Genomic DNA, 27516 nt, shown 5'->3' on the forward strand with positions numbered 1-27516 from the left:
AAGCATTGAGTACATTAGCTTCTTCCACATCCTCTGTCACTAGGTTGCCTCCCTCATTCAGTAAGGGGCCCACACTTTCCTTGGCTTTCTTCTTGTTGCTAACATACCTGAAGAAACCCTTCTTGTTACTCTTAACATCTCTTGCTAGCTGCAACTCCAGGTGTGATTTGGCCTTCCTGATTTCACTCCTGCATGCCTGAGCAATATTTTTATACTCATCCCTGGTCATTTGTCCGATCTTCCACTTCTTGTAAGCCTCTTTTTTGTGTTTAAGATCAGCAAGGATTCCATTGTTAAGCCAAGCTGGTCGCCTGTCATATTTACTTTTCTTTCTACACATCGGAATGGTTTGTTCCTGCAACCTCAATAAGAACTCTTTAAAATACAGCCAGCTCTCCTGGACTCCTTTCCCCCTCATGTTATTCTCCCAGGGGATCCTGCCCATCTGTTCCCTGAAGGAGTCAAAGTCTGCTTTTCTGAAGTCCAGGGTCCGTATTCTGCTGCTCTCCTTTCTTCCTTGTGTCAGGATCCTGAACTCGACCATCTCATGGTCACTGCCTCCCAGGTTCCCATCCACTTTTGCTTCCCCTACTAATTCTTCCCGGTTTGTGAGCAGCAATTCAAGAAGAGCTTCAGAACACCAAGGCTGAAGAGCCTGAAAGCTATGACCATGGCGGAGCCGAAGCCCCATGTCCAGGCCACAACTGTCGTGTGGAAGAGGCAGGGGACCGGTGCTGAGGTTTACAATCTCGCCAAGGATCAGTGCCGGCGGTCTGGTGACAGGGAACGGTGCCATGGGTCCCGCGTTGGTGATTGGCTGCTGGGCTCCAGTGCTGCTTGTCAGTGCCGGTCCTTCAAGGGTGCTGTGGACAGGTGCCGATCCGTCCTTGGTGTTGTAGAGATACATCACCATGCCCCCGGTGCCAGGAGTGTTCCTGCTGGATTCGGTGCCGGGGAATGATGTCGCAGGGACAGGGATCGGGAACATTGCCGGGCACGGTGCGAGTCCGGGGACTGGGAGCACCGCATCCTGGTGAGTTTGCCTCTGAACAGTACCAGTCTTGACGGTACTGGAGGCTTGTCCCCAATAACCGGGGGCTGAACCGCAGTCATCTCTATGAAATCTCTTGAGGCTTCAAAAGTGTCCGGGGTGGCTCCAACACCTCCACCTGGCCCACGCCTTATGGGGCGCCAGAGTCGATGGCACTGATTCTTGCTGTCTGGGAGCTGGGTCCTTCCTTGGCTGCAGCAAAGCATCCCCTGGCAGTCCTGCAGCTCTCTGAAGAGAGCAGCCTCTCTCAGTCCTTTTATATCACTTGTGGGGCATTAGGGAAGTAGAGTGGTGCTGGTCCGCTGCTCCCTGTTGTGGTGCCGGGGATTGCCGGTGCCGAGGGTCTCTCGTACTAGAGTCCTTCCTTGGCCCTGAGTCACGAACTGACTCCAGAGTGCTCTGCACCGATGGGCTTGGGCCCGAGCCTTGGTGTCCTGAAGCTGTTGGACAAAGTGCGGAGTCCATGAGCAGCTGCTTCAAACAGAAATCCCGCTCCTAGGTTTAAAAGCCCTGCAGATTTTGCAGCGCTTGGTCTGATGCGCCTTCCCCAGACAGCTCAAGCAAGAGTGGTGGGGGTCACTATTTGACATGGGCTTGTGGCATGCGCTGCAAGACTTAAAGCCTTGGGTTCGCAGCATGCCCCAGAGCCCAAGGAGGGGTGAGGGAATAGGGAAAGATCCCGCTCACAAACACTTATATTAATTATAACTATAACCGTACTAGTAACTAACTGCAAAACAAGAAAACAACAAGAAGAACTAGAGTAGGTAACTACACTAAGGGAGCACTTGCAAAGCAAGTGAGTCACAGTTCCAATGGCCGCCACAGATGGTAAGAAAGAATTTAAGGGGTGTCGGGTCAGCAGGGTCGTATATTGAGCACCATGCCCATCCAACAGGAGCTGCTAAGGGAAAAAGTTTCTGACGACCATGCACGTGGCGCATGGACACCTGATTGGAATCGACGTGAACAAGCACTCGAAGTAGAAACATTTTTACATCGCTGTAATCAAAAACGGTAACTTCCTTCTGTGATTTCCTTAAATTTTTCAGAAGAAAGGACTCATCTATCCAGGCTGCTAGATAAGTTTTATTTTAACAGTACCTTTTTTTCCTGAGATCCTATGAAACCATGGTGATATCTAGGAAAGCAGAATACTTTCTCCTAAATATAAGAGATTACCGTTACTATTTCATACCTACTGCATTATTTTCTGTATCTGTTACTGAAGTAAAGATCATCACCAAGGCACTACATACAGCTCAGTTAGAAACAGCAATCAATATAGAAGACCTAGACAGTATGAGAAAGGCTTTAGCAATTTGCAATGGTGGCTCAAATTTCTTCCCTAGCATAGTTTCCAACAATAGTGAAAGCTTAATGCAAAAATCCATGCCATCTAAATCTACAGGCAGACCTATTATTCTGATGTTACAGGATTTAATTTGGTTTTCAAATATCTCTAGTTTCCTGTGAAGTAGACATTATCTCTTATCGATATACCTACCAGAGATTTAGAGTGGTCAAATGCACTTTCTAAGTGATTGGTTTTATCATCTAACGCTTAACTCTTACAAGAATACTATGAAGCCCAGCTTAGAAGAGAAATGAATCAAAATGAGCTTGTAAGTCATAGGCACATGACAAAATTGGTTGTGGAAGACAAAGAAATGGAATAGATGGGAGACACCATCTGCCACATGGTCAGCATGTAAGGCCATTGTAGCAAAAGGAGACCAGTAATGATGAGGCTACAAGGGAATCCATCGGTGTTAGGTACAATAAGATTAGAAACTATGTATTTCTCAATATGCTATGTATCTTCAAACACCTCAAAAATAGTATTTTGAATTACTGAAGGAAAAACAGAAATATAAAGTATGCTAGTATTAGCATTCAGCCCAATGTATTATAAGAATATTTAAATGAGGCAAAATATGGCTGCTCAAAGTGGACTCTGATGTTTACTTATGACTCTCAAAAGCATCACACTTGTAAAGTTAAATAAGTTACTACAAACCTGAGACTGGTGTGATTATAGTTCATTTATACAACTCCTAGCAAGTAGATTGTTTTGAAGCCTCTACAACATGGCATTAAGTACAAACGGCAAAAAATTAAACAGGCAGCTCAAAAATTAGCTGAAAATTTTAAAACTTCCACTTTCCCCAACATTAGCATTAACAGGACTTAAAAAACAAACAATACAATACAGAGTCAAGAGATATGCTAAAGGGATTTTTTCAAGCACTGGTCTGTCTCATCAGCATCAGGAACAGAGCTATGGGAAGGAGTCACAGCCTCCCATTCATCTTGCTTCCCAGGTCAAGTTTCTACTTATTAGGAGAGCTGTTTGTTCCAAGCCCTGCTTCTAGCTAACAATATTATAAGACTAAACTGTTTTTCAGACTATTTTGTCAAATCTTGTGAAGTACCTGGATCATATTTCTCTTTTCTTTAGAAAAATAGTAGAAATTAAATCTATCATTTCAAACGGAAAAATACTATAAATATTAACACAAGTACAATCTTAACAGTGTAATCAATGACTTTGGATGCCAGGGGTCACAGAGAAGTGAAGTGACTCACCCACAGTCACACAGAGGTCAGTCGTTTGAGAGCCAAGAACACAAGTCAGGTCCCAGTCCAGTGCCCAATCTACTAGAGCCCCCCCGTCTGTGATGGGGCAAAGGAACAGTTTTGTTCTTGTATAATAGTTTGGTTAATAAATTTATATCTACAGTTAACCACCTAAAATTTTTGCCCAGTGGAGATCACGCTTATTATTCCACCAGTAAGAACTAGCTAAATTAAAAATAAAGTCGACTGGCTCTGAAGTTTATGGAGCATTTCTTAGAAAATAAGATCTCTAATACCTGCTTTAACAAATATGTCAACACTACAAATTTCCTTTCATTTTGTCATTCAGCTCCACTAGCTCCCAGGAACACTGGGAGCACTATTAGTTTCTCCATCTTAGACTGTTTTGAGTGTGACAGTAGAGTGATCAGGTCTGGGCATCTGATGAAGTGGGTTCTAGCCCACGAAAGCTTATGCCCAAATAAATTTGTTAGTCTCTAAGAAAACACAAGGACTCCTCGTTGTTTTTACAAAAAATAAAGTTCCAGTCATCAAGACAACCGATTACTAATCAAGCACATTTCTGCAATATAGCAATAATATGGTAGAGATCTTTTTCAAACTTGATTTGAGTGTTGTGATAGCCAATGTAATATATACATATATTGGCTAGATAATATATTGCCTTTATCTAGATCTCTTATCGATTAGCAATTCAGATCATAAAATGCACAGAAAGTGCAAAAATACGATTTTCCTCTGCTTTACACACCAGGAAAAATCTACAGGAATACCTTCTTCTTAGAGGTACTGATTATTGTAAGTATGGGGAAGGTACACTAAAAATATTCTAGATTTCTCCCTTCAGAGCACACCAATTCCCCCCAAATATATCTTTCCTGAGACTGCTTGATTTTTCTGTACTATTTATTCTGATAGACTATGCCAGGTGATCTAATTACTGCCACATAGTATCTCAACTCTATCACCCTTAAGAGACACCTTAAATAAAATGTTCCCTTTAAACTGTTTTTCCGGTTTTAATATAGAATATCGATACTGAATGCTTTCCTAGAACACTCAAAGGCTCATTTCCTGTAACACAAGAAATCTATGGGAAAAGATATGAAAAATAAGACAATACTGTGAAAGTAGCAATCTTAACACTTGCCACATAAATATGAAATCTACAGTATTTCATTGTTTAAGTGAAAGGACTTCTAATGCAAGCTATACAATTCTATAATTTACTCTAGGGAAATGAAAATGGAAAAAATTGTTTTATTATTTGTGGCTCAGTATAAGCTGCAGTAAATATTTCAATAGAAAGGGGAAACTCCCTTTAAACTCATTATCTACACCATAAGTACCAAGGCAGACACAGGAAGCTCTAGCAGCGGTCTAACTCGCGTCACAGTATTTGCAGAAATCCTAGGGGATCCAGATACAGCAATAAATTTAAAATGATTCCCAGATGAAGAACGAACTTGTAACCTTTCAGCGTCTAACTGCCACCATGGCTCTTTCTGATGTAAGTTTATAAATTGAACAGAAGTCAGCAGACTGAATTTGAAATACATTTACAACTTGTTTCCCCAGCATTTCTTTCACCACCACCACCTTTTACCGAGTGGAAATCCGACAGATACTTTCCTTTGCTGGTTGAGATCAAAACAGTTTTCCCAGTATCCACAACCTACTATAATGTTGCTAAAATAAATCTAATACATAGCACCACTCCTCCTGCTGACAGGAAAGGGAAAAAACAACATCCATGTAGCTAACAGAAATCTGACTTTGTACCAAATCCTTTCAAACACTGAACTATATATTCTCCTTCACCGGGAGCTAATCCACCTTGATAAATGCACTCTTCAAGCTCCTCGACTTCAGAATCTCCTTGCTTGCATTGTTCTCTTGTACAATCGTTTGTATCAAACACTGTCCCAGTGCAACATGAGTAGGGACACACATTTCCACGGTACTTTAAGAACACAGAGACAGTTCAATGGAGTCCACTGTAAGACTCAGCTGTGTAGCTGAAGAAGAGTTCAGATTTATACTTTTCCTGGGATCTTCTTATGCTCGCTACCACATAGAAAATGCCAAAGACATGTGTGAATCAAGAATTTGTGCATAAACATTGCTTTGGGGGTGTGTGAAACCTAAAATGTGTAGCTGAATCTGTGTGCATTTGCTGCTGAATGATTTTCTAGTTTCTCTTAAGGTTTTATTTTCTTCCTTCTGGCATTGGTATTTCCTCTTGCTTAAAGATTTCCACCTAAAACATGCCATTGATGTTAAATTCATTGTTTTGGTTAATATTACATATGGTCCTTACTGTTTAATGACCAGGTATTACCATCTTGAAACATATAAATATTTAAAAGAATGTAGTATGTACGTTGAGGTAGACTTAATCCAATGCAACAGTTACAAATAATGTTACTAAGGCCTTGTCTACACTACAAATGCTTTGCTGGCATAGCTATACAAGCAGAGTCCCTTAGTATGGATGCAGCTGATACCAACAGAAGTTTTTTTTGATGGTATATCACCACCACTTCCCTCAATGACATTAGCTATGCCAACAAAAGCACTCTTTTATTAAAATATCTGTGTCTACAATGGATTTTTTTTTCTTTTTTTTTGGCCAGCATGCTTATGTTGGTTAAGGGGTGTGGTTTCTTGCCATCCGGGACCTACATAGCTATGCCGACAAAACTGTAAATGTGGCCTAACTGAAAACCCTATTACCTCTCCTGGTTTTCTTCTCATGCATCCAGAATATATAAACAGCTCGCTATTTGTTCCACAAACACACATCTAAAATCTGAACATTCTCTGGCAAACACTTGTCAGTACCATAATCCATTACTGCAACTTTCTTTTCTGGCATCCCAGTGCCTACACTACCTACCTTGAGCATATGCAAAATGAAGATGCCGGAATTATCTTCCTCGCTTATCATATCAAATCATGCTCCTTTTTTAATCTTTCTATTGGCTCCCTACTGTCCACTGCATGAAGCTTAAAATTCTTTATTTTGCCTTTATGGCCCTAACTTCTGGCTATATCTGTATCTAGTCTGTTTTCACACCCTCCATCGCCTCCACTCAATTATCAATGCACAGTTTTGGCTCCTCTCATTCCTGTCCTCATGCCTTAACCATACCACCTGCTACTTGTGGAATGTTCTCCTGATCCCTACTTCCCAAACCACCACTTTCCCAGCTTTTCAATTCCCTTCAAAAAAGATTAACTTCTTCTGCAATATCCATGTTAACCAAACCAAACATTAAAGAAAAACTCTCCTCAGCGTTCTTCCTTCAAGACTTTTGTATTTCTAAAAGAGTGCAGGATTTTCAGGGTAGGCCTGCCTTCATTTTGTGTCCTGTACAGTGTAAGATATTGTCAGTGCTTAACAAATAAATGGTCATGAGTAGAACTTGATTAAGCAATATTATTTTATAGCTTTAATAAATCTCTTGATTTTACACCCACAATTTAACAGGTTCAACCTGCTGGCTTTGGTAACTTACCAGCAACTGCCTCAAAATTCCTACGAGGCTGCACCTACTGCCACTGTACTTTGGGGGAGCTCTCAGTTAAGAATCTCTGAGAAGGGCCATCCCCTTCAATAGCCCTAATGTGAAACAATGCCTTTTTACCCAAACCTGGTAAGTGCAGGTCTACAATAAGTCAGTGAAATATCAGCATGACATGTTAATGGAAAAAATGGAAAGCATGTTTTAATTTGTACAGTCTGTAGTTAAAGATTTCAATAATAATAGAAACAGTAAAATAACAATAGAAAGAAACTGGTTTGTCCAGGAAAGGAAGTTCAGATGAAGCACAGGCGAATTAAGTACCCAAAACTCTATTTCCTATATAAATCTCTATTGATTTAATTCTCTAAGAAGAATAATGACATAAGAGGGTTGATTACATGGGATCAGAGGATCATTAAGTGGGAAAAGCTGAGAATTTTTCTAGAGGATAATGATACAATAATCAAATTACAGTCACTCCAACCAATCAACAGTTCTTTGCCAAATTACAATAATAGAGAAATGCAATTACTCTCCATACAGTGACTTTTTAAGATGGAGGGAAGTACATGTAAGGGACAGAGGTTTAGAGCCAACAAAAAACCACAAACTTTCCTAAATTATTCAGTATCTCCCATAAGAGGAATCATAGAATCATAGAATATCAGGATTGGAAGGGACCCCAGAAGGTCATCTACTCCAACCCCCTGCTCGAAGCAGGACCAATCTCCAACTAAATCATCCCAGCAAGGGCTTTGTCAAGCCTGACCTTAAAAACCTCTAAGGAAGGAGATTCTACCACCTCCCTAGGTAACGCATTCCAGTGTTTCACCACCCTCTTAGTGAAAAAGTTTTTCCTAATATCCAATCTAAACCTCCCCCATTGCAACTTGAGACCATTACTCCTCGTTCTGTCATCTACTACCATTGAGAACAGTCTAGAGCCATCCTCTTTGGAACCCCCTTTCAGGTAGTTGAAAGCAGCTATCAAATCCCCCCTCATTCTTCTCTTCTGCAGACTAAACAATCCCAGCTCCCTCAGCCTCTCCTCATAAGTCATGTGCTCTAGACCCCTAATCATTTTTGTTGCCCTTCGCTGGACTCTCTCCAATTTATCCACATCCTTCTTGTAGTGTGGGGCCCAAAACTGGACACAGTACTCCAGATGAGGCCTCACCAGTATCGAATAGAGGGGAACGATCACATCCCTCGATCTGCTCGCTATGCCCCTACTTATACATCCCAAAATGCCATTGGCCTTCTTGGCCACAAGGGCACACTGTTGACTCATATCCAGCTTCTCGTCCACTGTCACCCCTAGGTCCTTTTCCGCAGAACTGCTGCCTAGCCATTCGGTCCCTAGTCTGTAGCGGTGCATTGGATTCTTCCATCCTAAGTGTAGGACCCTGCACTTATCCTTATTGAACCTCATCAGATTTCTTTTGGCCCAATCCTCCAATATGTCTAGGTCCTTCTGTATCCTATCCCTCCCCTCCAGCGTATCTACCACTCCTCCCAGTTTAGTATCATCCGCAAATTTGCTGAGAGTGCAATCCACACCATCCTCCAGATCATTTATGAAGATATTGAACAAAACCGGCCCCACGACCGACCCCTGGGGCACTCCACTTGACACCGGCTGCCAACCAGATATGGAGCCATTGATCACTACCCGTTGAGCCCGACAATCTAGCCAGCTTTCTACCCACCTTATAGTGCATTCATCCAGCCCATACTTCCTTAACTTGCTGACAAGAATACTGTGGAAGACCGTGTCAAAAGCTTTGCTAAAGTCAAGAAAAAATACATCCACTGCTTTCCCTTCATCCACAGAACCAGTAATCTCATCATAAAAGGCGATTAGATTAGTCAGGCATGACCTTAGAATCATAGAATCATAGAATCATAGAATATCAGGGTTGGAAGGGACCCCAGAAGGTCATCTAGTCCAACCCCCTGCTCGAAGCAGGACCAATTCCCAGTTAAATCATCCCAGCCAGGGCTTTGTCAAGCCTGACCTTAAAAACCTCGAAGGAAGGAGATTCTACCACCTCCCTAGGTAACGCATTCCAGTGTTTCACCACCCTCTTAGTGAAAAAGTTTTTCCTAATATCCAATCTAAACCTCCCCCATTGCAACTTGAGACCATTACTCCTCGTTCTGTCATCTGCTACCATTGAGAACTGTCTAGAGCCATCCTCTTTGGAACCCCCTTTCAGGTAGTTGAAAGCAGCTATCAAATCCCCCCTCATTCTTCTCTTCTGCAGACTAAACAATCCCAGCTCCCTCAGCCTCTCCTCATAAGTCATGTGCTCTAGACCCCTAATCATTTTTGTTGCCCTTCGCTGGACTCTCTCCAATTTATCCACATCCTTCTTGTAGTGTGGGGCCCAAAACTGGACACAGTACTCCAGATGAGGCCTCACCAGTGTCGAATAGAGGGGAACGATCACATCCCTCGATCTGCTCGCTATGCCCCTACTTATACATCCCAAAATGCCATTGGCCTTCTTGGCAACAAGGGCACACTGTTGACTCATATCAAGCTTCTCGTCCACTGTCACCCCTAGGTCCTTTTCCGCAGAACTGCTGCCTAGCCATTCGGTCCCTAGTCTGTAGCGGTGCATTGGATTCTTCCATCCTAAGTGCAGGACCCTGCACTTATCCTTATTGAACCTCATCAGATTTCTTTTGGCCCAATCCTCCAATTTGTCTAGGTCCTTCTGTATCCTATCCCTCCCCTCCAGCGTATCTACCACTCCTCCCAGTTTAGTATCATCTGCAAATTTGCTGAGAGTGCAATCCACACCATCCTCCAGATCATTTATGAAGATATTGAACAAAACCGGCCCCAGGACCGACCCCTGGGGCACTCCACTTGACACCGGCTGCCAACTAGACATGGAGCCATTGATCACTACCCGTTGAGCCCGACAATCTAGCCAGCTTTCTACCCACCTTATAGTGCATTCATCTAGCCCATACTTCCTTAACTTGCTGACAAGAATACTGTGGGAGACCGTGTCAAAAGCTTTGCTAAAGTCAAGAAACAATACATCCACTGCTTTCCCTTCATCCACAGAACCAGTAATCTCATCATAAAAGGCGATTAGATTAGTCAGGCATGACCTTCCCTTGGTGAATCCATGCTGACTGTTCCTGATCACTTTCCTCTCATGTAAGTGCTTCAGGATTGATTCTTGGAGGACCTGCTCCATGATTTTTCCGGGGACTGAGGTGAGGCTGACTGGCCTGTAGTTCCCAGGATCCTCCTCCTTCCCTTTTTTAAAGATTGGCACTACATTAGCCTTTTTCCAGTCATCCGGGACTTCCCCCGTTCGCCACGTTTTCAAAGATAATGGCCAAGGGCTCTGCAATCACAGCCGCCAATTCCTTTAGCACTCTCGGATGCAACTCGTCCGGCCCCATGGACTTGTGCACGTCCAGCTTTTCTAAATAGTCCCTAACCACCTCTATCTCCACAGAGGGCTGGCCATCTCTTCCCCATTCTGTGATGCCCAGCGCAGCAGTCTGGGAGCTGACCTTGTTAGTGAAAACAGAGGCAAAAAAAGCATTGAGTACATTAGCTTTTTCCACATCCTCTGTCACTAGGTTGCCTCCCTCATTCAGTAAGGGGCCCACACTTTCCTTGGCTTTCTTCTTGTTGCCAACATACCTGAAGAAACCCTTCTTGTTACTCTTGACATCTCTTGCTAGCTGCAGCTCCAGGTGCGATTTGGCCCTCCTGATATCTTTCCTACATGCCCGAGCAATATTTTTATACTCTTCCCTGGTCATATGTCCAACCTTCCACTTCTTGTAAGCTTCTTTTTTATGTTTAAGATCCGCTAGGATTTCACCATTAAGCCAAGCTGGTCGCCTGCCATATTTACTATTCTTTCGACTCATCGGGATGGTTTGTCCCTGTAACCTCAACAGGGATTCCTTGAAATACAGCCAGCTCTCCTGGACTCCCTTCCCCTTCATGTTAGTCCCCCAGGGGATCCTACCCATCCGTTCCCTGAGGGAGTCGAAGTCTGCTTTCCTGAAGTCCAGGGTCCGTATCCTGCTGCTTACCTTTCTTCCCTGCATCAGGATCCTGAACTCAACCAACTCATGGTCACTGTCTCCCAGATTCCCATCCACTTTTGCTTCCCCCACTAATTCTACCCGGTTTGTGAGCAGCAGGTCAAGAAAAGCGCCCCCCCTAGTTGGCTCCCCTAGCACTTGCGCCAGGAAATTGTCCCCTACGCTTTCCAAAAACTTCCTGGATTGTCTATGCACCGCTGTATTGCTCTCCCAGCAGATATCAGGAAAATTAAAGTCACCCATGAGAATCAGGGCATGCGATCTAGTAGCTTCCATGAGTTGCCGGAAGAAAGCCTCATCCACCTCATCCCCCTGGTCCGGTGGTCTATAGCAGACTCCCACCACTACATCACTCTTGTTGCACACACTTCTAAACTTAATCCAGACACACTCAGGTTTTTCCACAGTTTCGTACCGGAGCTCTGAGCAGTCATACTGCTCCCTTACATACAGTGCTACTCCACCACCTTTTCTGCCCTGCCTGTCCTTCCTGAACAGTTTATAACCATCCATGACTGTACTCCAGTCATGTGAGTTATCCCACCAAGTCTCTGTTATTCCAATCACGTCATAGTTCCTTGACATCACCAGGACCTCCAGTTCTCCCTGCTTGTTTCCAAGGCTTTGTGCATTTGTATATAAGCACTTGAGATAACCTGTTGATCGCCCCTCATTCCCAGTATGAGGCAGGAGCCCTCCCCTCACAGACATTCCTGCCTGTGCTTCCTCCCGGTATCCCGCTTTCCCACTTACCTCAGGGCTTTGGTCTCCTTCCCCCGGTGAACCTAGTTTAAAGCCCTCCTCACTAGGTTAGCCAGCCTGCTGGCAAAGATGCTTTGCCAGCAGGCTGGCTAACCTAGTGAGGAGGGTCATGGGAGGAAGGTCATGGGAGTGAGATTCATCATCATCACTCCCATGACTGCATTGTCATTGGGGCACCATCATTGATGATCAACGAATTGTCTCCACCCCTGATGATTGTGTGTCAGTGCTTGAGTCTCTGTGAAGTCCATTCCTGTCCACTCTTTAATGTTGTCAATCCATCTCTTCTTCTGTCTACCTCTTCTTCTCTTCCCCAGTACTGTCCCTTGGAGGATGATCTTGGATAGGCCAGATGATCTTGTTACCTGGCCGTACCACTTCAGCCTGTGCTCCTTCATGGTCATCAAGAGGTCTTCATATGACCCAGTGCATTGGGTGATGATGTTGAGGACCTCTTCATTAGTGATGTGGTCGAAGTAGGAGACGCCCAGAATTTTACGGAAGTATCTCTTCTCTGCTACCTGTATTTTCCATTCAAGTTCTGCAGTAAGGTTCCACGTCTCGCACGCATAGAGAAAAATGGAGATGACCAATGCGTGCAGCAGTTTCAGTTTCGATTTCAGGGAGATGTTCTTATTCCTCCAAATTGGCTTTAGCTTTGCCACACTGCTGCTGTTTGTGAAAGAAATCTTGCCCGGATTTCTGCCTTGGATCCTTCATCAGTGATGATTAACCCCAAATACTTGAACTGTTTCACTGTCTCCAGCTCTTGTCCACTGACAGTGATATGCGAGCTGATCCCATCACATTTGTTTATCATCAGCTTGGTTTTCTCTGCACTATTTTCCATGCCATATTTTAAAGGTTTCATCCAATTGTTTCACAAGGTTGGCAAGTTCATCTTCGCTGCCTGCCAGGCCATCAATGTCATCAGCGAAGCGAAGATTTGAGATTGTTCGCCCCCCAGTACTGACTGTGCATATGTGATCTTCTAGGGCATCAGTCATTATACGCTCCAAGTAGATGTTGAACAGTGTGAGCAAAAGAAGGCAGCCTTGCTGGATTCCAACAGTGGTGTGAAACCACTCTCCTATTGTGCCATTGTCGAGAACTGCACTGCTGGCCTTGGCATACAGTTGTTTAATGGTAAGAATAAAGCTTATGACCAACATTGTACTTCTTCATGGTTGCACAGAGAGCTTCATGCCATACTCTGTCAAATGCCTTCTTGAAGTCAACAAAGACGTGATAGCTGTCCTGCTGGTGTTGTAAGTACTTCTCACATAGAACATGAAGGTTGAAAATCTATTCTGTGGTACTTCTTCCAGCACAAAAGCCAGTCTGTTCTTCAGCAATGATATTCTCTCCTTGTGGCTTCAATCTGTTCAATATGACTTTCAACATCACTTTGCTGGGATGGCTAATTAAGCTTATGGTCCGGTAATTTTGACACAATTGCAGGTTGCCTTTCTTTGGCAGAGTGATGATTAGTGACTGTGTCCACATGGAGGGCCACTCACTGATCGGCCATATCTTGTTGCGGTTCTTGGTGAGTACATCTATTACTATTTCTCCTCCAAATTTCATCAGTTCAGCTGGGATGTTGTCAATACTTGTAGCCTTTCCATTCTTGAGTGATTTCACAGCTGTCTCTACTACTTCAAATAGTATTGGAAAGTCATCCTCCTCTTTTCAATCTGAGCTGTCTACGACACGATGATCTTCATTTGTCTGGTGGTTGCATAGATTAGAACAGTAGTTTGTCCACCTATTGATGATGTCCCTTTCTTCTGTAAGACTGTTCCCTTCTTTGTCTTGAATTGCATTAGCTTTGGTTCATCTTTCCTCCATCAAATCTTTTACAACCTGGAAGGCTCATTTGCCATTTTTATTATTGATACACTCTTCAATTTTAGAGCATTGTTTTTCAATCCATATCTCCTTGGCCACCTTCATTCCTTTCTTAATCTTTCTGCCAATCGCTCTGTATTTATCAGCTCCCTCAGTGCTGTTCTTGTCTCTCAAGTTCTATTCTAATTTCACATATTTGTAATATTTCATTTGTGACCCATGGTTTTGTCTTCTTACAATGTTTGCCAAAGATGGCCATTGCTGCCTCGTTCATTACAGCGTTGAAATTGTTGGTCATTGTTTCTACGTCTTCCTCTAGAGCAAGCAAGGGGGCAAAATTTTCCACTGATCATTGCTTGGAATGACACTGCAATGTTTCGTGTCAGAGTCATTTTAAGTCAAACTTGGTTCTGGTTAACTTTGGCCTGATGATTTTCCTTAGCCGCAGCCAAAAATTCAGCATCACAAGGTCGTCATCACTTCCAACATCAGCACCGGAGAAGCTTCTTGTTTTAGCTCTGTTAATCCCAGAATGAAATTGGTTTTGCACCATGATGTAGTCCATCTGGCTGTGATGTAGACCATTAGATGTGTGCCATGTTGATCGTCTGGATGCTTTATGTGCTCCTAATGTGTTTGCAAGAACCAGATTGTTATAGCTGGCTAACTCCAAAAATCTCAATCCTCTCTCATTGGTTACCTCATTACAGAAAGTTCCACAATAATCTCACCAATATGCCTGTGCGCCAGTACCCATTTTAGCATTCCAATCTCCTTGTACAATCAGGATATGTTTCTTGTGTACCTTATCGATGTTGTCTTGGAGCGCATTGTACAAATTTTCAATTTGCTCTTAGTCATAGTCTGTTGTAGAGACGTAGACTTGTACCACTGTGATATTAAATAGTACTGCCTTTAGACAGATGGAAATAAGCCTGCTGGACATTGGGTGCCATCCTAATACTGAATTCTTGATACCTTTATGCACCAGAAATCCTACGCCTTTCCCCTGTGGGTCCAGGGACAGAATAGGCCCATTGCGCCTCCTGAATGTCATAAGAGACAACTAAAAGGGGGCTGCCTGGAGAGGGATGGGCTCCGCCAGGTTAGAAATTTGTCCAAGACACACCACATGAGGAGCAAGGTAACGATGTCCATACTGGATTGATCGCAGCCTGGGTTAATAATGACTGTGCCATCCGTCTCCCACCAAGGCAGATGCGAAAAGTATACTACTGGTGTGACCGCAACAAAGAGGATCTGTGGAAGAAATAACATCACCATAACCACATGGAATGTAAGGACATTGAGACAAATAGGGAGGTTGAAAGAACTCACGTACGAAATGGAACAATACACCTGGCACCTCCTAGGAATCTCTGAGGTCATATGGAAGAACTTTGGAGAGGTATTAACAGAATAAGGCCAGGTATTCTATTACAGTGGAAAGGACAAACATGCCAACGGCATAGGATTTTTTGTGCATAAGAGGAGGTTACTTACTTGTAACGAGCTCCTTTGAGATGTGTGGTCCCTATTTGGATTCCAAACGTGGGTGTGCATGTGTGCCATATGATAGAGCCGGAAGGTTTTTGTAGCAGTGCTCGCTGACCTGCATGAACACTGTATATACCCCTCATGCTTGCAGCCAAGACTATAATAAGCCATGCGGGCTGACACCACTCCAGTATCCCTCTTACCACTGAGAAGTTCAGTCCACAGCAGAGGTGATGGAAGGTGAATGTTGGAATCCAAATAGGGTCCATACATCTTGAAGAACCTCCAGTTACAGGTAAGTAAACAACTCTTCTTCTTCAAGTGATAGACCCTATATGGATTCCAAACATGGGTGTGAGTAGTGAGCAGGTGAGTGTGAGGACTTGTGAGGGAGCACTGTCTGGAGTACAGCGTGGTTCACGGCTGCGACCACTGCTGTCACCAGTGCAATGGTGTAATGAACTGTGAAGGTCGGAATGGAACGCCATGTGGCGGCATGAGAGATATTCTGCCATGGTACGTGTATGAGGCATGCGGATGTGACCGTAAGTGCTCGTATAGTGCACGCTGTGACAGCAACAGAGGTGTAACATTCATGGATGCTGTGATGGGATCTCCAGGGTACAACCTGGAACTGTGGGACTGCTGTGCCCCCTTAAGTCTCCAACCTGGGATGGCTGTCTCAGTGCTATGACAACGACAAACAACAAAACCCCTCCAGGTGCTGTGATCACTCAGCCATCAGTATGTGGAGACTCATACTCAGCGAAATTGTATGAATGCTCTCTAAGTCACTCATGAATCATATAGAGAGAGGCACCAGCCAATCACCACAGCCTCCAGCCTTGCACCCAAGAAATATACACTGTCTTACACTGCTCAAGACTCCCTTGCACAGTGCAAGTGCTTAATTAGTTCACCACTTCGTCAAAGGAAAGTGGACATGAACCAGGGTTTGTAATCTGAGCTGAGATTCCCAAAGCACTTCAACAAAAAACACACTGTTTTAGGTAAAATATAAAACAGATTTATTAACTACAGAAAGGCAGATTTTAAGTGATTATAAGTAGCAGGCATAGTGATCAAAGTTGGTTACAAAAGAAATAAAAATAAATTCACAGCTAAAATCTACAAACTAAGCAGGATTTGAATCAAGCAGTCTCTCATCCTAATACATGTTACAGGCAGCTCACAGTTCTCAATACACAGGCTGAATTCCCTTTCCCAAACTGGGGACCAGTCTCCACAGTTCAACATCTTTGTCTTCCAGACAATCTTCTAGGTGTAGAGATGGGGGAGGAGAGAGGTCAAGTGATGATGTCACTGTCCCTTTTTTATACTTTCTTCCAGCTGCTAGAAAGGTCCTTGCTGTGACGTGGGGATCAGGCAGAACCCCACTGCGTACATACCCTCTCTAAGAAGTCTCTGGGAGAGTGGATTCTTCTTGATGGGCCAGCGATGCCTGCCTAGTCAGTGATAGTTGCTCCTTTGTTGCCACTGAAAGCCTGGCTGTGGGTGTTTCCAAAACTCAACATATTTCAGTTACACACACTTAGGAAAACTTCATAACTTTGGAAACAATGATATTATGTACAATTCGACAGGATATTAATGTTCAATAGATTAAGACTTCTTAAATGATACCTCACAAGGCATACTTTGTACAAAATATAGAAAAAATAATATAATAGTGGTGAATATGGGGGTTCCACAGTGTTTCTTTGAGGTACAGAATGTCATAGGTGCATCCAGAAATCCATCTGGAGATCCTCTGCGAGGAGAGGGCAAGCCCTTTGCATCGGTTGACAATGGTGATAAAGCATCTCAGAGAAATCCGAAAGGCACGCGTGCGTTGGAGGTAGAAGACAAGTGCACAGTGGAGGTTGAGGGAATGGAAAGCCCTGTCAGGGTGAGAGGTGTGGAGTTTGGGATACAAGGCCAAGAGGCGAATGCACTGATTCAGGTGGAATTCTGACACCACCTTTGGTAGGAATTTCAGATGCAGGCGCAAGGAAACTTTATCTCTGTGGAAGATCATGTAATGGGGGGTCAGCCATCATGGCCACCAGTTCGCTGACTTGTTGCACCAAGGTAACGGCCACCAAGAAGAGTACTTTCATGGCTATTCCTGAGTCCCAGCCAAAAACCAAGCTGTGAGGTGGACAGGACCAGGATTGGGATGTCAAAGCTGGACCTGGTCTTGTGTGAGGAGATCCGGGCTGGCACAGAGGAAGATCAGAGTGTGAGCAGAGAGGTGGAAGTCTGTGAACCAATACTGACAGGGGTAGAATGGGGCTGTCAGTATCACCATAGTTCAGTCTCTGCAAATCTTATGGAGGACTTGTGGGAGGAGGGGAAGGGGGGAAAAGGCATAGAGCAGATCGCCCCTCCGGGGGTGGGGGGAGTAAGGCATCCCCCTGAGAGTCATGTCCCATGGTCCCTCTGGCGCAATAAAGGGGCAGTTTGTGGTTCTCACTGGTTGCAAAGGGTTCCCAAAGAGGGGGGGTGCCCCACCTACGGAAGAGGTAAAGGAGAATGGTGTTGTGCAGTTTCCACTTGTGGTTCATGTGGAAAGACCTGCTGAGTGTGTCTGCCAGTGAGTTCTGGGTGCCTGGGAAATACATGGGCCTGGAGTGTAATGTGGTGTTTGAGGCACCAGTTCCACAATCAGACGGATTTTGTAAAGAGGGAAGGAGAGTAGGAGCCAACTTGGTTGTTGATATAAACCGCTGCTGCAATGTTGTTGGAGAGCAGCTGAATGTGGTGGGACCAAATGAGGGGAAGGAAGGCTCGGCACATGAAATGGACTGCTCTCAACTCCAGGATGTTCATATGCAGCCTGGCTTCCCATGGTGTCCAGACCCCTTGGGCTGTGCGGTGGTCCAAGTGATGGTGGCTTGTGGGGTAAGGAGATGTAAAGGGCATACACCCTTGGAAAGGTTGGCCCATCACATGAAGGAGGCCAGGACCATCCGGGAAAGGAGGACTCTGTGGCCTATATGATCTCTGTGTGGTCTGTAGATGGAGAGGAGTCACAGCTGACGGCAACACATGTGGAGGCAAGTGTGGGGCATGAGAGAGGTGAAGGCCACCATACGTCCATGGAGGAAGAGACAGTGGCAGATGATGGTGCGGGGGTTGCGGCATAAGTGCGCAATTGTAGAAGTGAGCATGGCGAAGCAATGTGCTGGGAGGAAGGCTCGTGCAGTGACAGAATCCAATCAGGTGCCGATAAGGTGGATGACCTGGTTAGGTATCAGAGTAACAGCCGTGTTAGTCCGATGAAGTGAGCTGTAGCTCACGAAAGCTTATGCTCAAATAAATTGGTTAGTCTCTAAGGTGCCACAAGTACTCCTTTTCTTTTTGCTGGTTAGGTATGAGGACCAACTTCTCCTCACTGATACAAATGCCCAAAGAGGTGAGCAAGGATCTATCATGGCAGTGATGAAGACTCATTGGGAGAGCACCATGAAGAGCCAGTCATCCAGGTAAGGAAACATGGAGAAGCAGACGAGTTGTATGTGGGTGGTGACAATGGCAAAGACTTTGGTGAAGACACGGGGAGCTGTCACGATACTGAAGAGGAGAACTTGGAATTAGTAGTGAACTGGAGGATCTTGCCCTGAGCAGGGTGAATATTGATGTGGAAATAGGCATCCTTCATGTCGAGAGCGGCAAACCAGGCTCCATGGGAGAAGGAGGGAATAATCAATGCTAACGTCACCGTGTGGAACTTGGATTTCTGGATAAATCTGTTGAGTACTCAAAGGTCCAGAATGGGTTGCAGTCCCCTGACCTTCTTTGGGATGAGGAAGTATGGGGAGTAAAAGCCCCCGTCCCAGTAGCGAAGCAGGAAAGGCTCTATGACACCATTGAGGAGAAGAGCACCAGCTTCCTATTGCAGGAGAGATTGATGAGAGGAGTCCCCATGGAGGGACCAGGGTGGGCAATAAGGGGGGAACTCTATGGAGTACCCATGATGGATGATCTCCAGTACTCAATTGTCCATGGCGATCTTGCCCCATTTGTGGGCGAATGGAGAAAGATGCCCCCTAAAGATGAAAGGGGTACTGCAGGAGGGAGTAGGAACAGTTCCTGACCAACACATCAAAACTATTGTTTGCACTGCTGTTGGACAAAGAATGTCAACCTCCAAACTGGAGGGAAAGCTACTCTAACTGAACTTACTGAACGAACTAACTAGTTGACTATCAACTAGGAACAACTATTCAGATAATTATATACAGAAAGGCACTAGAAAAATCACTCCTTTAGCAAAGCCAAGAGATGGAGGGACAAAGGGGTTCCGACTCCAGCCATGTGGTGGTAAGAGGGAACTGGAGCAGCATCAGCCCACACAGCCTATTATAGCCTCAGCTGCAAGCACAAGGGAGACGCATGGAGCATCTGAGGGTCAACGGGCACTGCTATGAAAACCTTTTGGCTCCAGCACATGGCACGCATGTGCACCCATGTTTGGAATCCATATAGGGACCATCACTCGAAGAAAAATAATTTTTCTCTAATGCCTTGATACTAGAAGTCAGATGTTCTTGTTGCTAATTCTATAACAACTGATTGGCATAAAAGAACTAACTTTCAAAAAAATATTAAAGTTTTGACACAACCAAACAAATGAAAGCCAGAAGTAAAGCCAACATCATTGTAGATCTGCCTGATTATGCTTGATTGTTTCAGTGTCACAAATTAACACTGATCTCAGATCCTTTTAATACCCAAATGGCCAGACACAATGGGACAAGTTAAGGATGCAGCGTCAATCTTAACTTTTTTCAGAGTAACAGCCGTGTTAGTCTGTATTCGCAAAAAGAAAAGGAGTACTTGTGGCACCTTAGAGACTAACCAATTTATTTGAGCATGAGCTTTCATGAGCTACAGCTCACTTCATCGGATGCATCTTAACTTTGAATTTCTTTGCTTTCTTTAGCTTGTCTCACAGCTTTGATTTTATTTCCACTTCTACATAAAAAAGTTTGAGTCCCCTTGATGATTCTGTAAAATACATAATCAGCTTCTTAACCATCTAAACACACAAAACACACAGGGTCTCACATAACCCCACCTTGCACAGATATGTATCAGCCTGCATATAAATACACAGAAAAAAGGCACACCAGTCTCCCCAAGTTTCTTCTCCCTGCCCTGGAGCCAAGATCAATAGATGGCACTTGCAGCATACCCTGAAGGTCAACAGATTCTCATTATTTTGGATCCAAGTGGAAGTAATTCCAAAGTGAAGCAGCTCTCAAAAAGAATAATTTCTCAACAAACCCCTTTACTTTTAAACCAAGCAGGCTCCACCTTAAGTGCCTGATAACTACCATAACAGCATTTTATGAGGCAAGAGGCATGCTCTCAGACAGGAAGTTCCCAGACCAGTTAGGACTTCACAGGTCAATACCAATATCTTTTATTCCATCTAGAAACTAACAAGCAACTAGTGCAGATTGAGCACAGGTAATCTGCTCCCAGTAGAATACTCCCTCCAACCAGTAGGCAGCCAAATTCTTGCACCTTCTTAATATGCAATCCCATAAAGAATATTCTCCGGTAACAATCTTCAGGTGAGCAATTTTCCTTTGTTAATTTAACATTAAGATTACAGGGGGGAAATAGACAATATGAAATCTGATATCCTGTGACCTAGTATTTCACAAATTATGTAAATTTTGTGAGGAGGCTTTTAAGCCGTATTTTATAACCCAATATCCCAGAGGTAAGCACAGTAGTCACTCTTGAAAGGTGACTTTCTGAACCATTTAACAGTATATCATGGCTTGCTTGGTTGCGTTTGTTGTTGTTTTTTAAAAATATATCTATATAAACTCAGTGGTTAAAAATAGACCACTAGCCAATAGGAAATTTTTCCCATCTGCTCATTTTCCTTCTCCAGATCTGCTATGCCAGGACAACACACTTGGATATAGTTCCACCCTGCCAGCAAATGGAGACAGCATACAAAGATTTTTTGGTAATATCAGACTCTGGGACTTGCTGGTGCTTCAGCTGAGACTCCTAAAGATTCCTAACAACCATAGATAAGTATGCCTTGAACCCTGAACTAGATTTTAACTACTATAAATACATGACTGCACTAATCTGAATAGAGGGAACCTGAACCAACATAGAAGATTGGAAGTAGCCTGGAAGGCACCTCTCCACATGTAAATGACCTCATCTGAAGAGAGCCGACTTCCATGAAATAGAAAAAGCGTACTGTGTAGCTCAAAAGCTTGGAACTTTCACCAACAGAAGTTGGTCCAATAAAAGATATTATCTCACTCACCTTGCTACTTTATGATAATTTAAGACAGAGTTCAATGAATATACATTTTGAGGGACACTTCTGTCACAGAAAGTTGTGCTTATTATTCTGGATTTCCTAAACAGTATAGTGAATCTGTGTGCTTGGTTTTGTGTATATGTATATTTAGTTTCAGCTTCAGTATTTCCCTCCTTCTAGACAATTTAAAGTGTACTTGTGTCTATTTCCAGTCTTAATTATGTCAGCACTAATGAATGGGATAAAAAAATCTTAGCACCTGCAAACAGCAAAATGAATTGTAAATTTATTGGTTTCCTAAAGGGAAAAAAGTTATTAGTCCAGATTCCAACTATGCAGAATTAGCTTTGTTTTATTTTGTAAGGCAAAACACTCTGTTGCAGAGTCACTTTCCTTTCTTAGGAGGACAAACTAATAAAAGGTAATCCTATTAGAGACAAATGTTGTCTATAGAAAGGAATTGGCCCTTAAAACAGGACCACTATTCTCCATTTATTATGAAACACGAAGAGCTCTAAAATTATGACATAGTTACTATTATAAGATTGGCTAATTCTACCATTAAAACATAATGAAATGCAATCTCTGCAAAACAACGTTATGGGGTTTTTTAAAAATTATTTTTATAAAAGCAGCTGTCATTACTGTGCAACCCACTGTAAACAAATCAGTCATGCTCTATGACAAGATGCATCATAAATGCACCAATCAGGCATTTGGGGGCATTTCTATATCTTGTAGTAGAACAAAGTTCCAATTAAAAATTCATACTTGAGATCCCTCGCGAGGCATGGCAAGGATTAAGAGGTGCCAACATTTCACCTAACTTTCTGTGCCCTCTAGAGAACTTACCTTATTTGTATACTTCTTTGCAAAGTCTACATAACTGAAACAGTGTCTTTAAATATATGTCTCGATGTTATTTCTATTAAAAAAAAATAGCATTCAGGAGCAACCTTACACGTAAATGGTATGCACACAACAGAAGAGGAAATTAGGTGAATAAACTGATTTCAGTTTTATATTTTTCCAGTGGGTTACTCTAAGACGGTAACATCTTTACAGATTATGAAAAATACCTGTGACAGTGTCCTTTTCAGGTAAGACCTAGAAGGTAATTATAAAGGTAGGTCAACTTGCAGTCCTAATAACCTAGAGACTGTTCCCTTTAGGAAACAACCAACTTGTAATATTGTCGTACTCATCTGATGTGTGCAACTGTCTTCAATGTGGTTAATATGTATGTATAAAAATTTAATTCCTCATTAGAGTGTTTATGAAATCATTAACAATACAAAGAGTACAAAAACAGCATGAGTATAATCATGTGACATTTCTAGGAAACCAACTCAGGTTGTTGGTTTTGGTTTTATTGAAGAAAGAACAAAAATCTGAATCCCTTTTGAAATCAATGAACGTGCAAGAACAAACGCCTGACTATATACATACGTGGAGATCAGTTCTTTCTCAAAACTAAACATTCTACATACCTTGAACTGTAAGATCTGCTTGAGCTTCAATTGTCTCATTCCCATTATCCACAATGCAGGCATATGTCCCAGCATCATCTTCTGTGATATCACTGATCTCCAGGCTCCCTCCCGCCAGTAACAGAAATCTTTCAGAGCTGTGCAAGACAGGACATATAGGTAATGTAGCAAACAAACTAATATGTATGGAGTACTGATCGAAGGAAATATGGAAGGTCTCCAAATGAAACTTCTAAATACACTGAAAAAATAGCTGATTACATCACTTCTGAGGTTGGATTCTTTAATGGTATATTAACATAGAGGAATGGTGTGTTTTTAACTAGACTGGTTATTTAAATATAGGTTTAAATTCAACAGTATACATCCCACACAATATTAATGCATTTTTTGCACTTTCAAGCTTCAAATCTTATGAGTTATATGCAACTCAAGTGATTTTAAAATACTGTAATTAAAATTCATGAAAGATGTAAGTATTCAATCACTGCCTTCAAAGAATAATTTTCCCAGCACTAAAACCATTCCAGTCATAGCTGGAAAGTGGTTAAGTCAAGTATACCAAAAGCCAAGCTTAGCATCTATGCAACCTAAGAAATAAATGGTTGTAAATACTCTGCATAATTGCATTTTTGTAAAGAAGGCAGCCATTTGAGTTGTATACAAGAGCTCCAAAATAAAACCTGTTCTACAAGGGCTTCCTACACTAAAACAGTGGGAAGACAGTGGGAAAACTAAACCTACAGATCTAAAACAGTGGGAAGACTAAACTTTCAAACTCTCCCCCATATAAACATTCAGGGCTGACTTTTGTCTTCTTTAGAAAAAAATACCTATCTTCAGATTTTATTATGTAAGCCATGTGAGGGCTTTTTCATGAACCAAACCAACAAAGAACAATACTTCTAGCCTCCCTCCTTAGGTACCCTCCCATTATATCCAGCTTTCTTATATGCTGCTCCTTATATTTAGAAGAATCTTCCAACACTCCTCACTCCCATGCACTGCTACAGACTAGGGTCCGAATGGGTAGGCAGCAGTTCTGCAGAAAAGGACCTAGGGGTTACAGTGGATAAGAAGCTGGATATGAGTCAACAGTGTGCCCTTGTTGCCAAGAAGGCTAATGGCATTTTGGGCTGTATAAGTAGGGGCACTGCCAGCAGATCGAGGGACGTGATCGTTCCCCTCTAGTCAACATTGGTGAGGCCTCATCTGGAGTACTGTGTCCAGTTTTGGGCCCCACACTACAAGAAGAATGTGGAAAAATTGGAAAGCGTCCAGCAGAGGGCAACAAAAATGATCAGGGGGTTGGAGCACATGACTTCTGAGGAGAGGCTGAGGGAACTGGGATTGTTTGGTCTGCGGAAGAGAAGAATGAGGGAGGATTTGATAGCTGCTTTCAACTACCTGAAAGGGGGTTCCAAAGAGGATGGATCTAGACTGTTCTCAGTGGTAGCAGATGACAGAACAAGGAGTAATGGTCTCAAGTTGCAGTGGGGGAGGTTTAGGTTGGATATTAGGAAAAAAAAATTTCACTAGGAGGGTGGTGAAGCACTGGAATGGGTTATCTAGGGAGGTGATGGCATCTCCTTCCTTAGAGGTTTTCAAGGTCAGGCTTGACAAAGCCCTGGCTGGGATGATTTAGTTGGGGATTGGTCCTGCTTTGAGCAGGGGGTTGGACTAGCTGACCTCCTGAGGTCCCTTCCAAACCTGATATTCTATGATTCTATGAGTTCTTGTAAAATTTAATTTTAAACAACTGTACACAATACAAGTACACATATGTCACTAACAAAAAGCAAAACTGAGAAACAAACAACAAAAGCCTGGTTGACTGGATAAATTCCAAATCATCCAAATCCTCCAATAAAAGTGGGAAATAGAAGAATAGCAGCTGCCTCTTCTGGAACTGCAGAGCCAGATTTTTCTGCTAAAGTAGTCTTTGACATAGATTAATATAGTAAAATCTAGGGTTCACTGGTCTATAGTTATTAATTAGAGCAATCCAATCTTTCTGCGTTTGACCAAGTGGAAGGTCCAAAACTAAAAATACTTTTGTGTAAGTTCTGGCCAGTATAATTACACTTTTTTCCTTTATAATTTTATTAAAAGGCAAGTGGACAAAATACAATACTCAACCTATGTGCTTCCTCTGTTAAAACATTTTAAATTAGGATTCTATCATTGGAAGAGGTATGCTAACATAATTGCAAGGGTTATTTGTTATTAGATAGAGGCCTTTGGAGCTTTCTTCTATTTTATGTCCACCACAAAGAACAAAAGGACATTTAATTTTTCCCAAGACTGTTCTATCCAGATAATTTACAGGTCTGTACTCCAATTTGCGAACCAACTTTTCTGTTGGACGTGCTGGTTTAAAAAAATTTAAAAATAAAGAACATCTTTCAAATTATGTGAAAGGAACAGTTCCGTGTGGATACAAATTAGGAAACAGACTGAGAACAAACGTCCAGGAAGACTTAGAGACAAGGCTCTTCTATGGACAATTCCAGTTGGATGACCCAAAAAAATCTGAGGTAAAAGTAATTATGGAGATGATATACAAGGGAAAACAACACTTCAGAGAGGTTAAAAAGGTTTTGTTTGTTTTTTAAAAGGAGCTTAGGGAATTAGGTTGAGAGTCCATGTTCCAGGAAGGCCATACTGGGAGTCCTAGTATCATGACTGCCTTAAGCAATGGTGCTTGTGCAGGTGAACAGCACAGCTGGCTGGTTCTACACTAGCTGAGAGGAAGACAGCAGAAACTGTTACCTGCAAGTCCTTTCTTGTAATCTTTCTCTCTCTCTCAAAACGAAATAAAATAAATCAAGGACAGAAGATTTGGAGGCAAAGAGTGGGTCGATGTTGTTGCATAGTCTGCAGCAATGAAACATGGTCCTTCAAAAGTCCACCTGAATGTGAAGGGACATGGCTGAAGATGAACAGTTATCCCCCATTCTGTATTTGTGCATTTGATTTTTCTACCCTAAGTGTAGCACCTTACTTTTATCTTTGTTGAATTTCATTTTGTCGTCTATAGCCCAGTTCTCCAACTTATGAAGATCCCTCTGAATCAGGAGTGGGCAAACGTTTTGGCCCGAGGGCCACACTGGGGTTGCGAAATGGTATGGAGAGCCAGGTAGGGAAGGCTGTGCCTCCTGAAACAGCCTGGCCCCCGCCCCCTATCCACCCCCTCCCACTTCCTGCCCCCTGACCGCCCTCTCCTAGGACCCCACCCGCTATCCAACCCCCTCCACTCCTTGTCCCCTGACCGCCCTCTCCCAGGACGCCACCCGCTATTCAACCCCCCCTGCTCCTTGTCCCCTGACAGCCTGGGACCCCCTGCCCCTAACCGCCCCCCTGGGACCTCACCCCCTATTCAACCCCCCCCAGCTTCTTGTCCCCTGGCCGTCCCCCCGCCCAAAACCTGCACCCCATCCAACCACTCCCTGACTGCCCCCCGGGACCTCCTGCCCCTTATCCAACCCCCTCCTCCCACCGATTCCTGCCCCCTTACCATGCCACTCAGAGTGGCAGGACTGGCTTATTGGAAAGCCTGGGAGGTGGTCGGGCACAAGCCGTGCTGCCCGTGTGGTGGCATAGCTGTGGGGGAGGAGGAAGAGCAGGGGATGGGCTGGGGCTAGCCTCCCCGGCCGGGAGCTCAGGGGCCAGGCAGGACAGTCCTGCAGTCCGGATGTGGCCCATGGGCCGTAGTTTGCCCACCTCTGCTCTGAATTTTAGCTTTAGCCTCCAAAGTGTTTGCACCTCCCTCCCCGCCAGTTTTCTGTTATCTGGAGCAATGGTCTCAAGATGCAGTGGGGGAGGTCTAGGTTAGATATTAGGAAAAACTATATTTCACTAGGAGGTTGGTGAAGCGCTGGAATGGGTTACCTAGGGAGGTGGTGGAATCTCCATCCTTAGAGGTTTTTCAGGCCCAGTTTGACAAAGCCCTGGCTGGGATGATTTAGTTGGGGCTGGTCTTGCTTTGAGTAGGGGGTTGGACTAGATGACCTCCTGAGGTCTTTTCCAACCCTAATCTTCTACGAGTCTATGATCTGCACAAAGATGAGAATCTTTGCCTTTTGGTGTTGATGCTTCATGTCTCTGTCTCTCTTGCTCATTAGTAGCTGCCAGTACCAAGGAGCCTGGGTCAGGATGAGAATACAAGTGTTCATATCCCTTAGAGGGATATAATACCTCCTCTCTCAGCTTATTTTGCTTCAGGACGCAAGGAGGAGTGTGTCTGCCAGGATGCCTTAACTGCCTCCATAATGGCTTTGCTAATCAGCAGAATCACTCTTGCAGGGGCTGCCAATACCAGAACATCCACCAACTTGTGAC

At 43.5% G+C, this 27516-nt stretch overlaps 1 protein-coding gene across 9 annotated transcripts in view; it reads right to left on the reverse strand.

The window, feature by feature from the left end:
- NEO1 (neogenin 1) overlaps positions 1 to 27516 on the reverse strand; it is a 520914-nt gene that overhangs the window by 202456 nt on the left and 290942 nt on the right. For all 9 annotated transcript variants that reach the window (XM_074965871.1, XM_074965869.1, XM_074965867.1 and 6 more), the window contains exon 5: positions 23176 to 23312. In XM_074965871.1, the coding sequence (XP_074821972.1) occupies positions 23176 to 23312 (137 nt within the window). The remainder of the gene's footprint in view (positions 1 to 23175; positions 23313 to 27516) is intronic.

The sequence above is a fragment of the Natator depressus genome, chromosome 10 (genome assembly GCF_965152275.1).
Source record: "Natator depressus isolate rNatDep1 chromosome 10, rNatDep2.hap1, whole genome shotgun sequence".
NCBI lineage: Eukaryota > Metazoa > Chordata > Testudines > Cheloniidae > Natator > Natator depressus.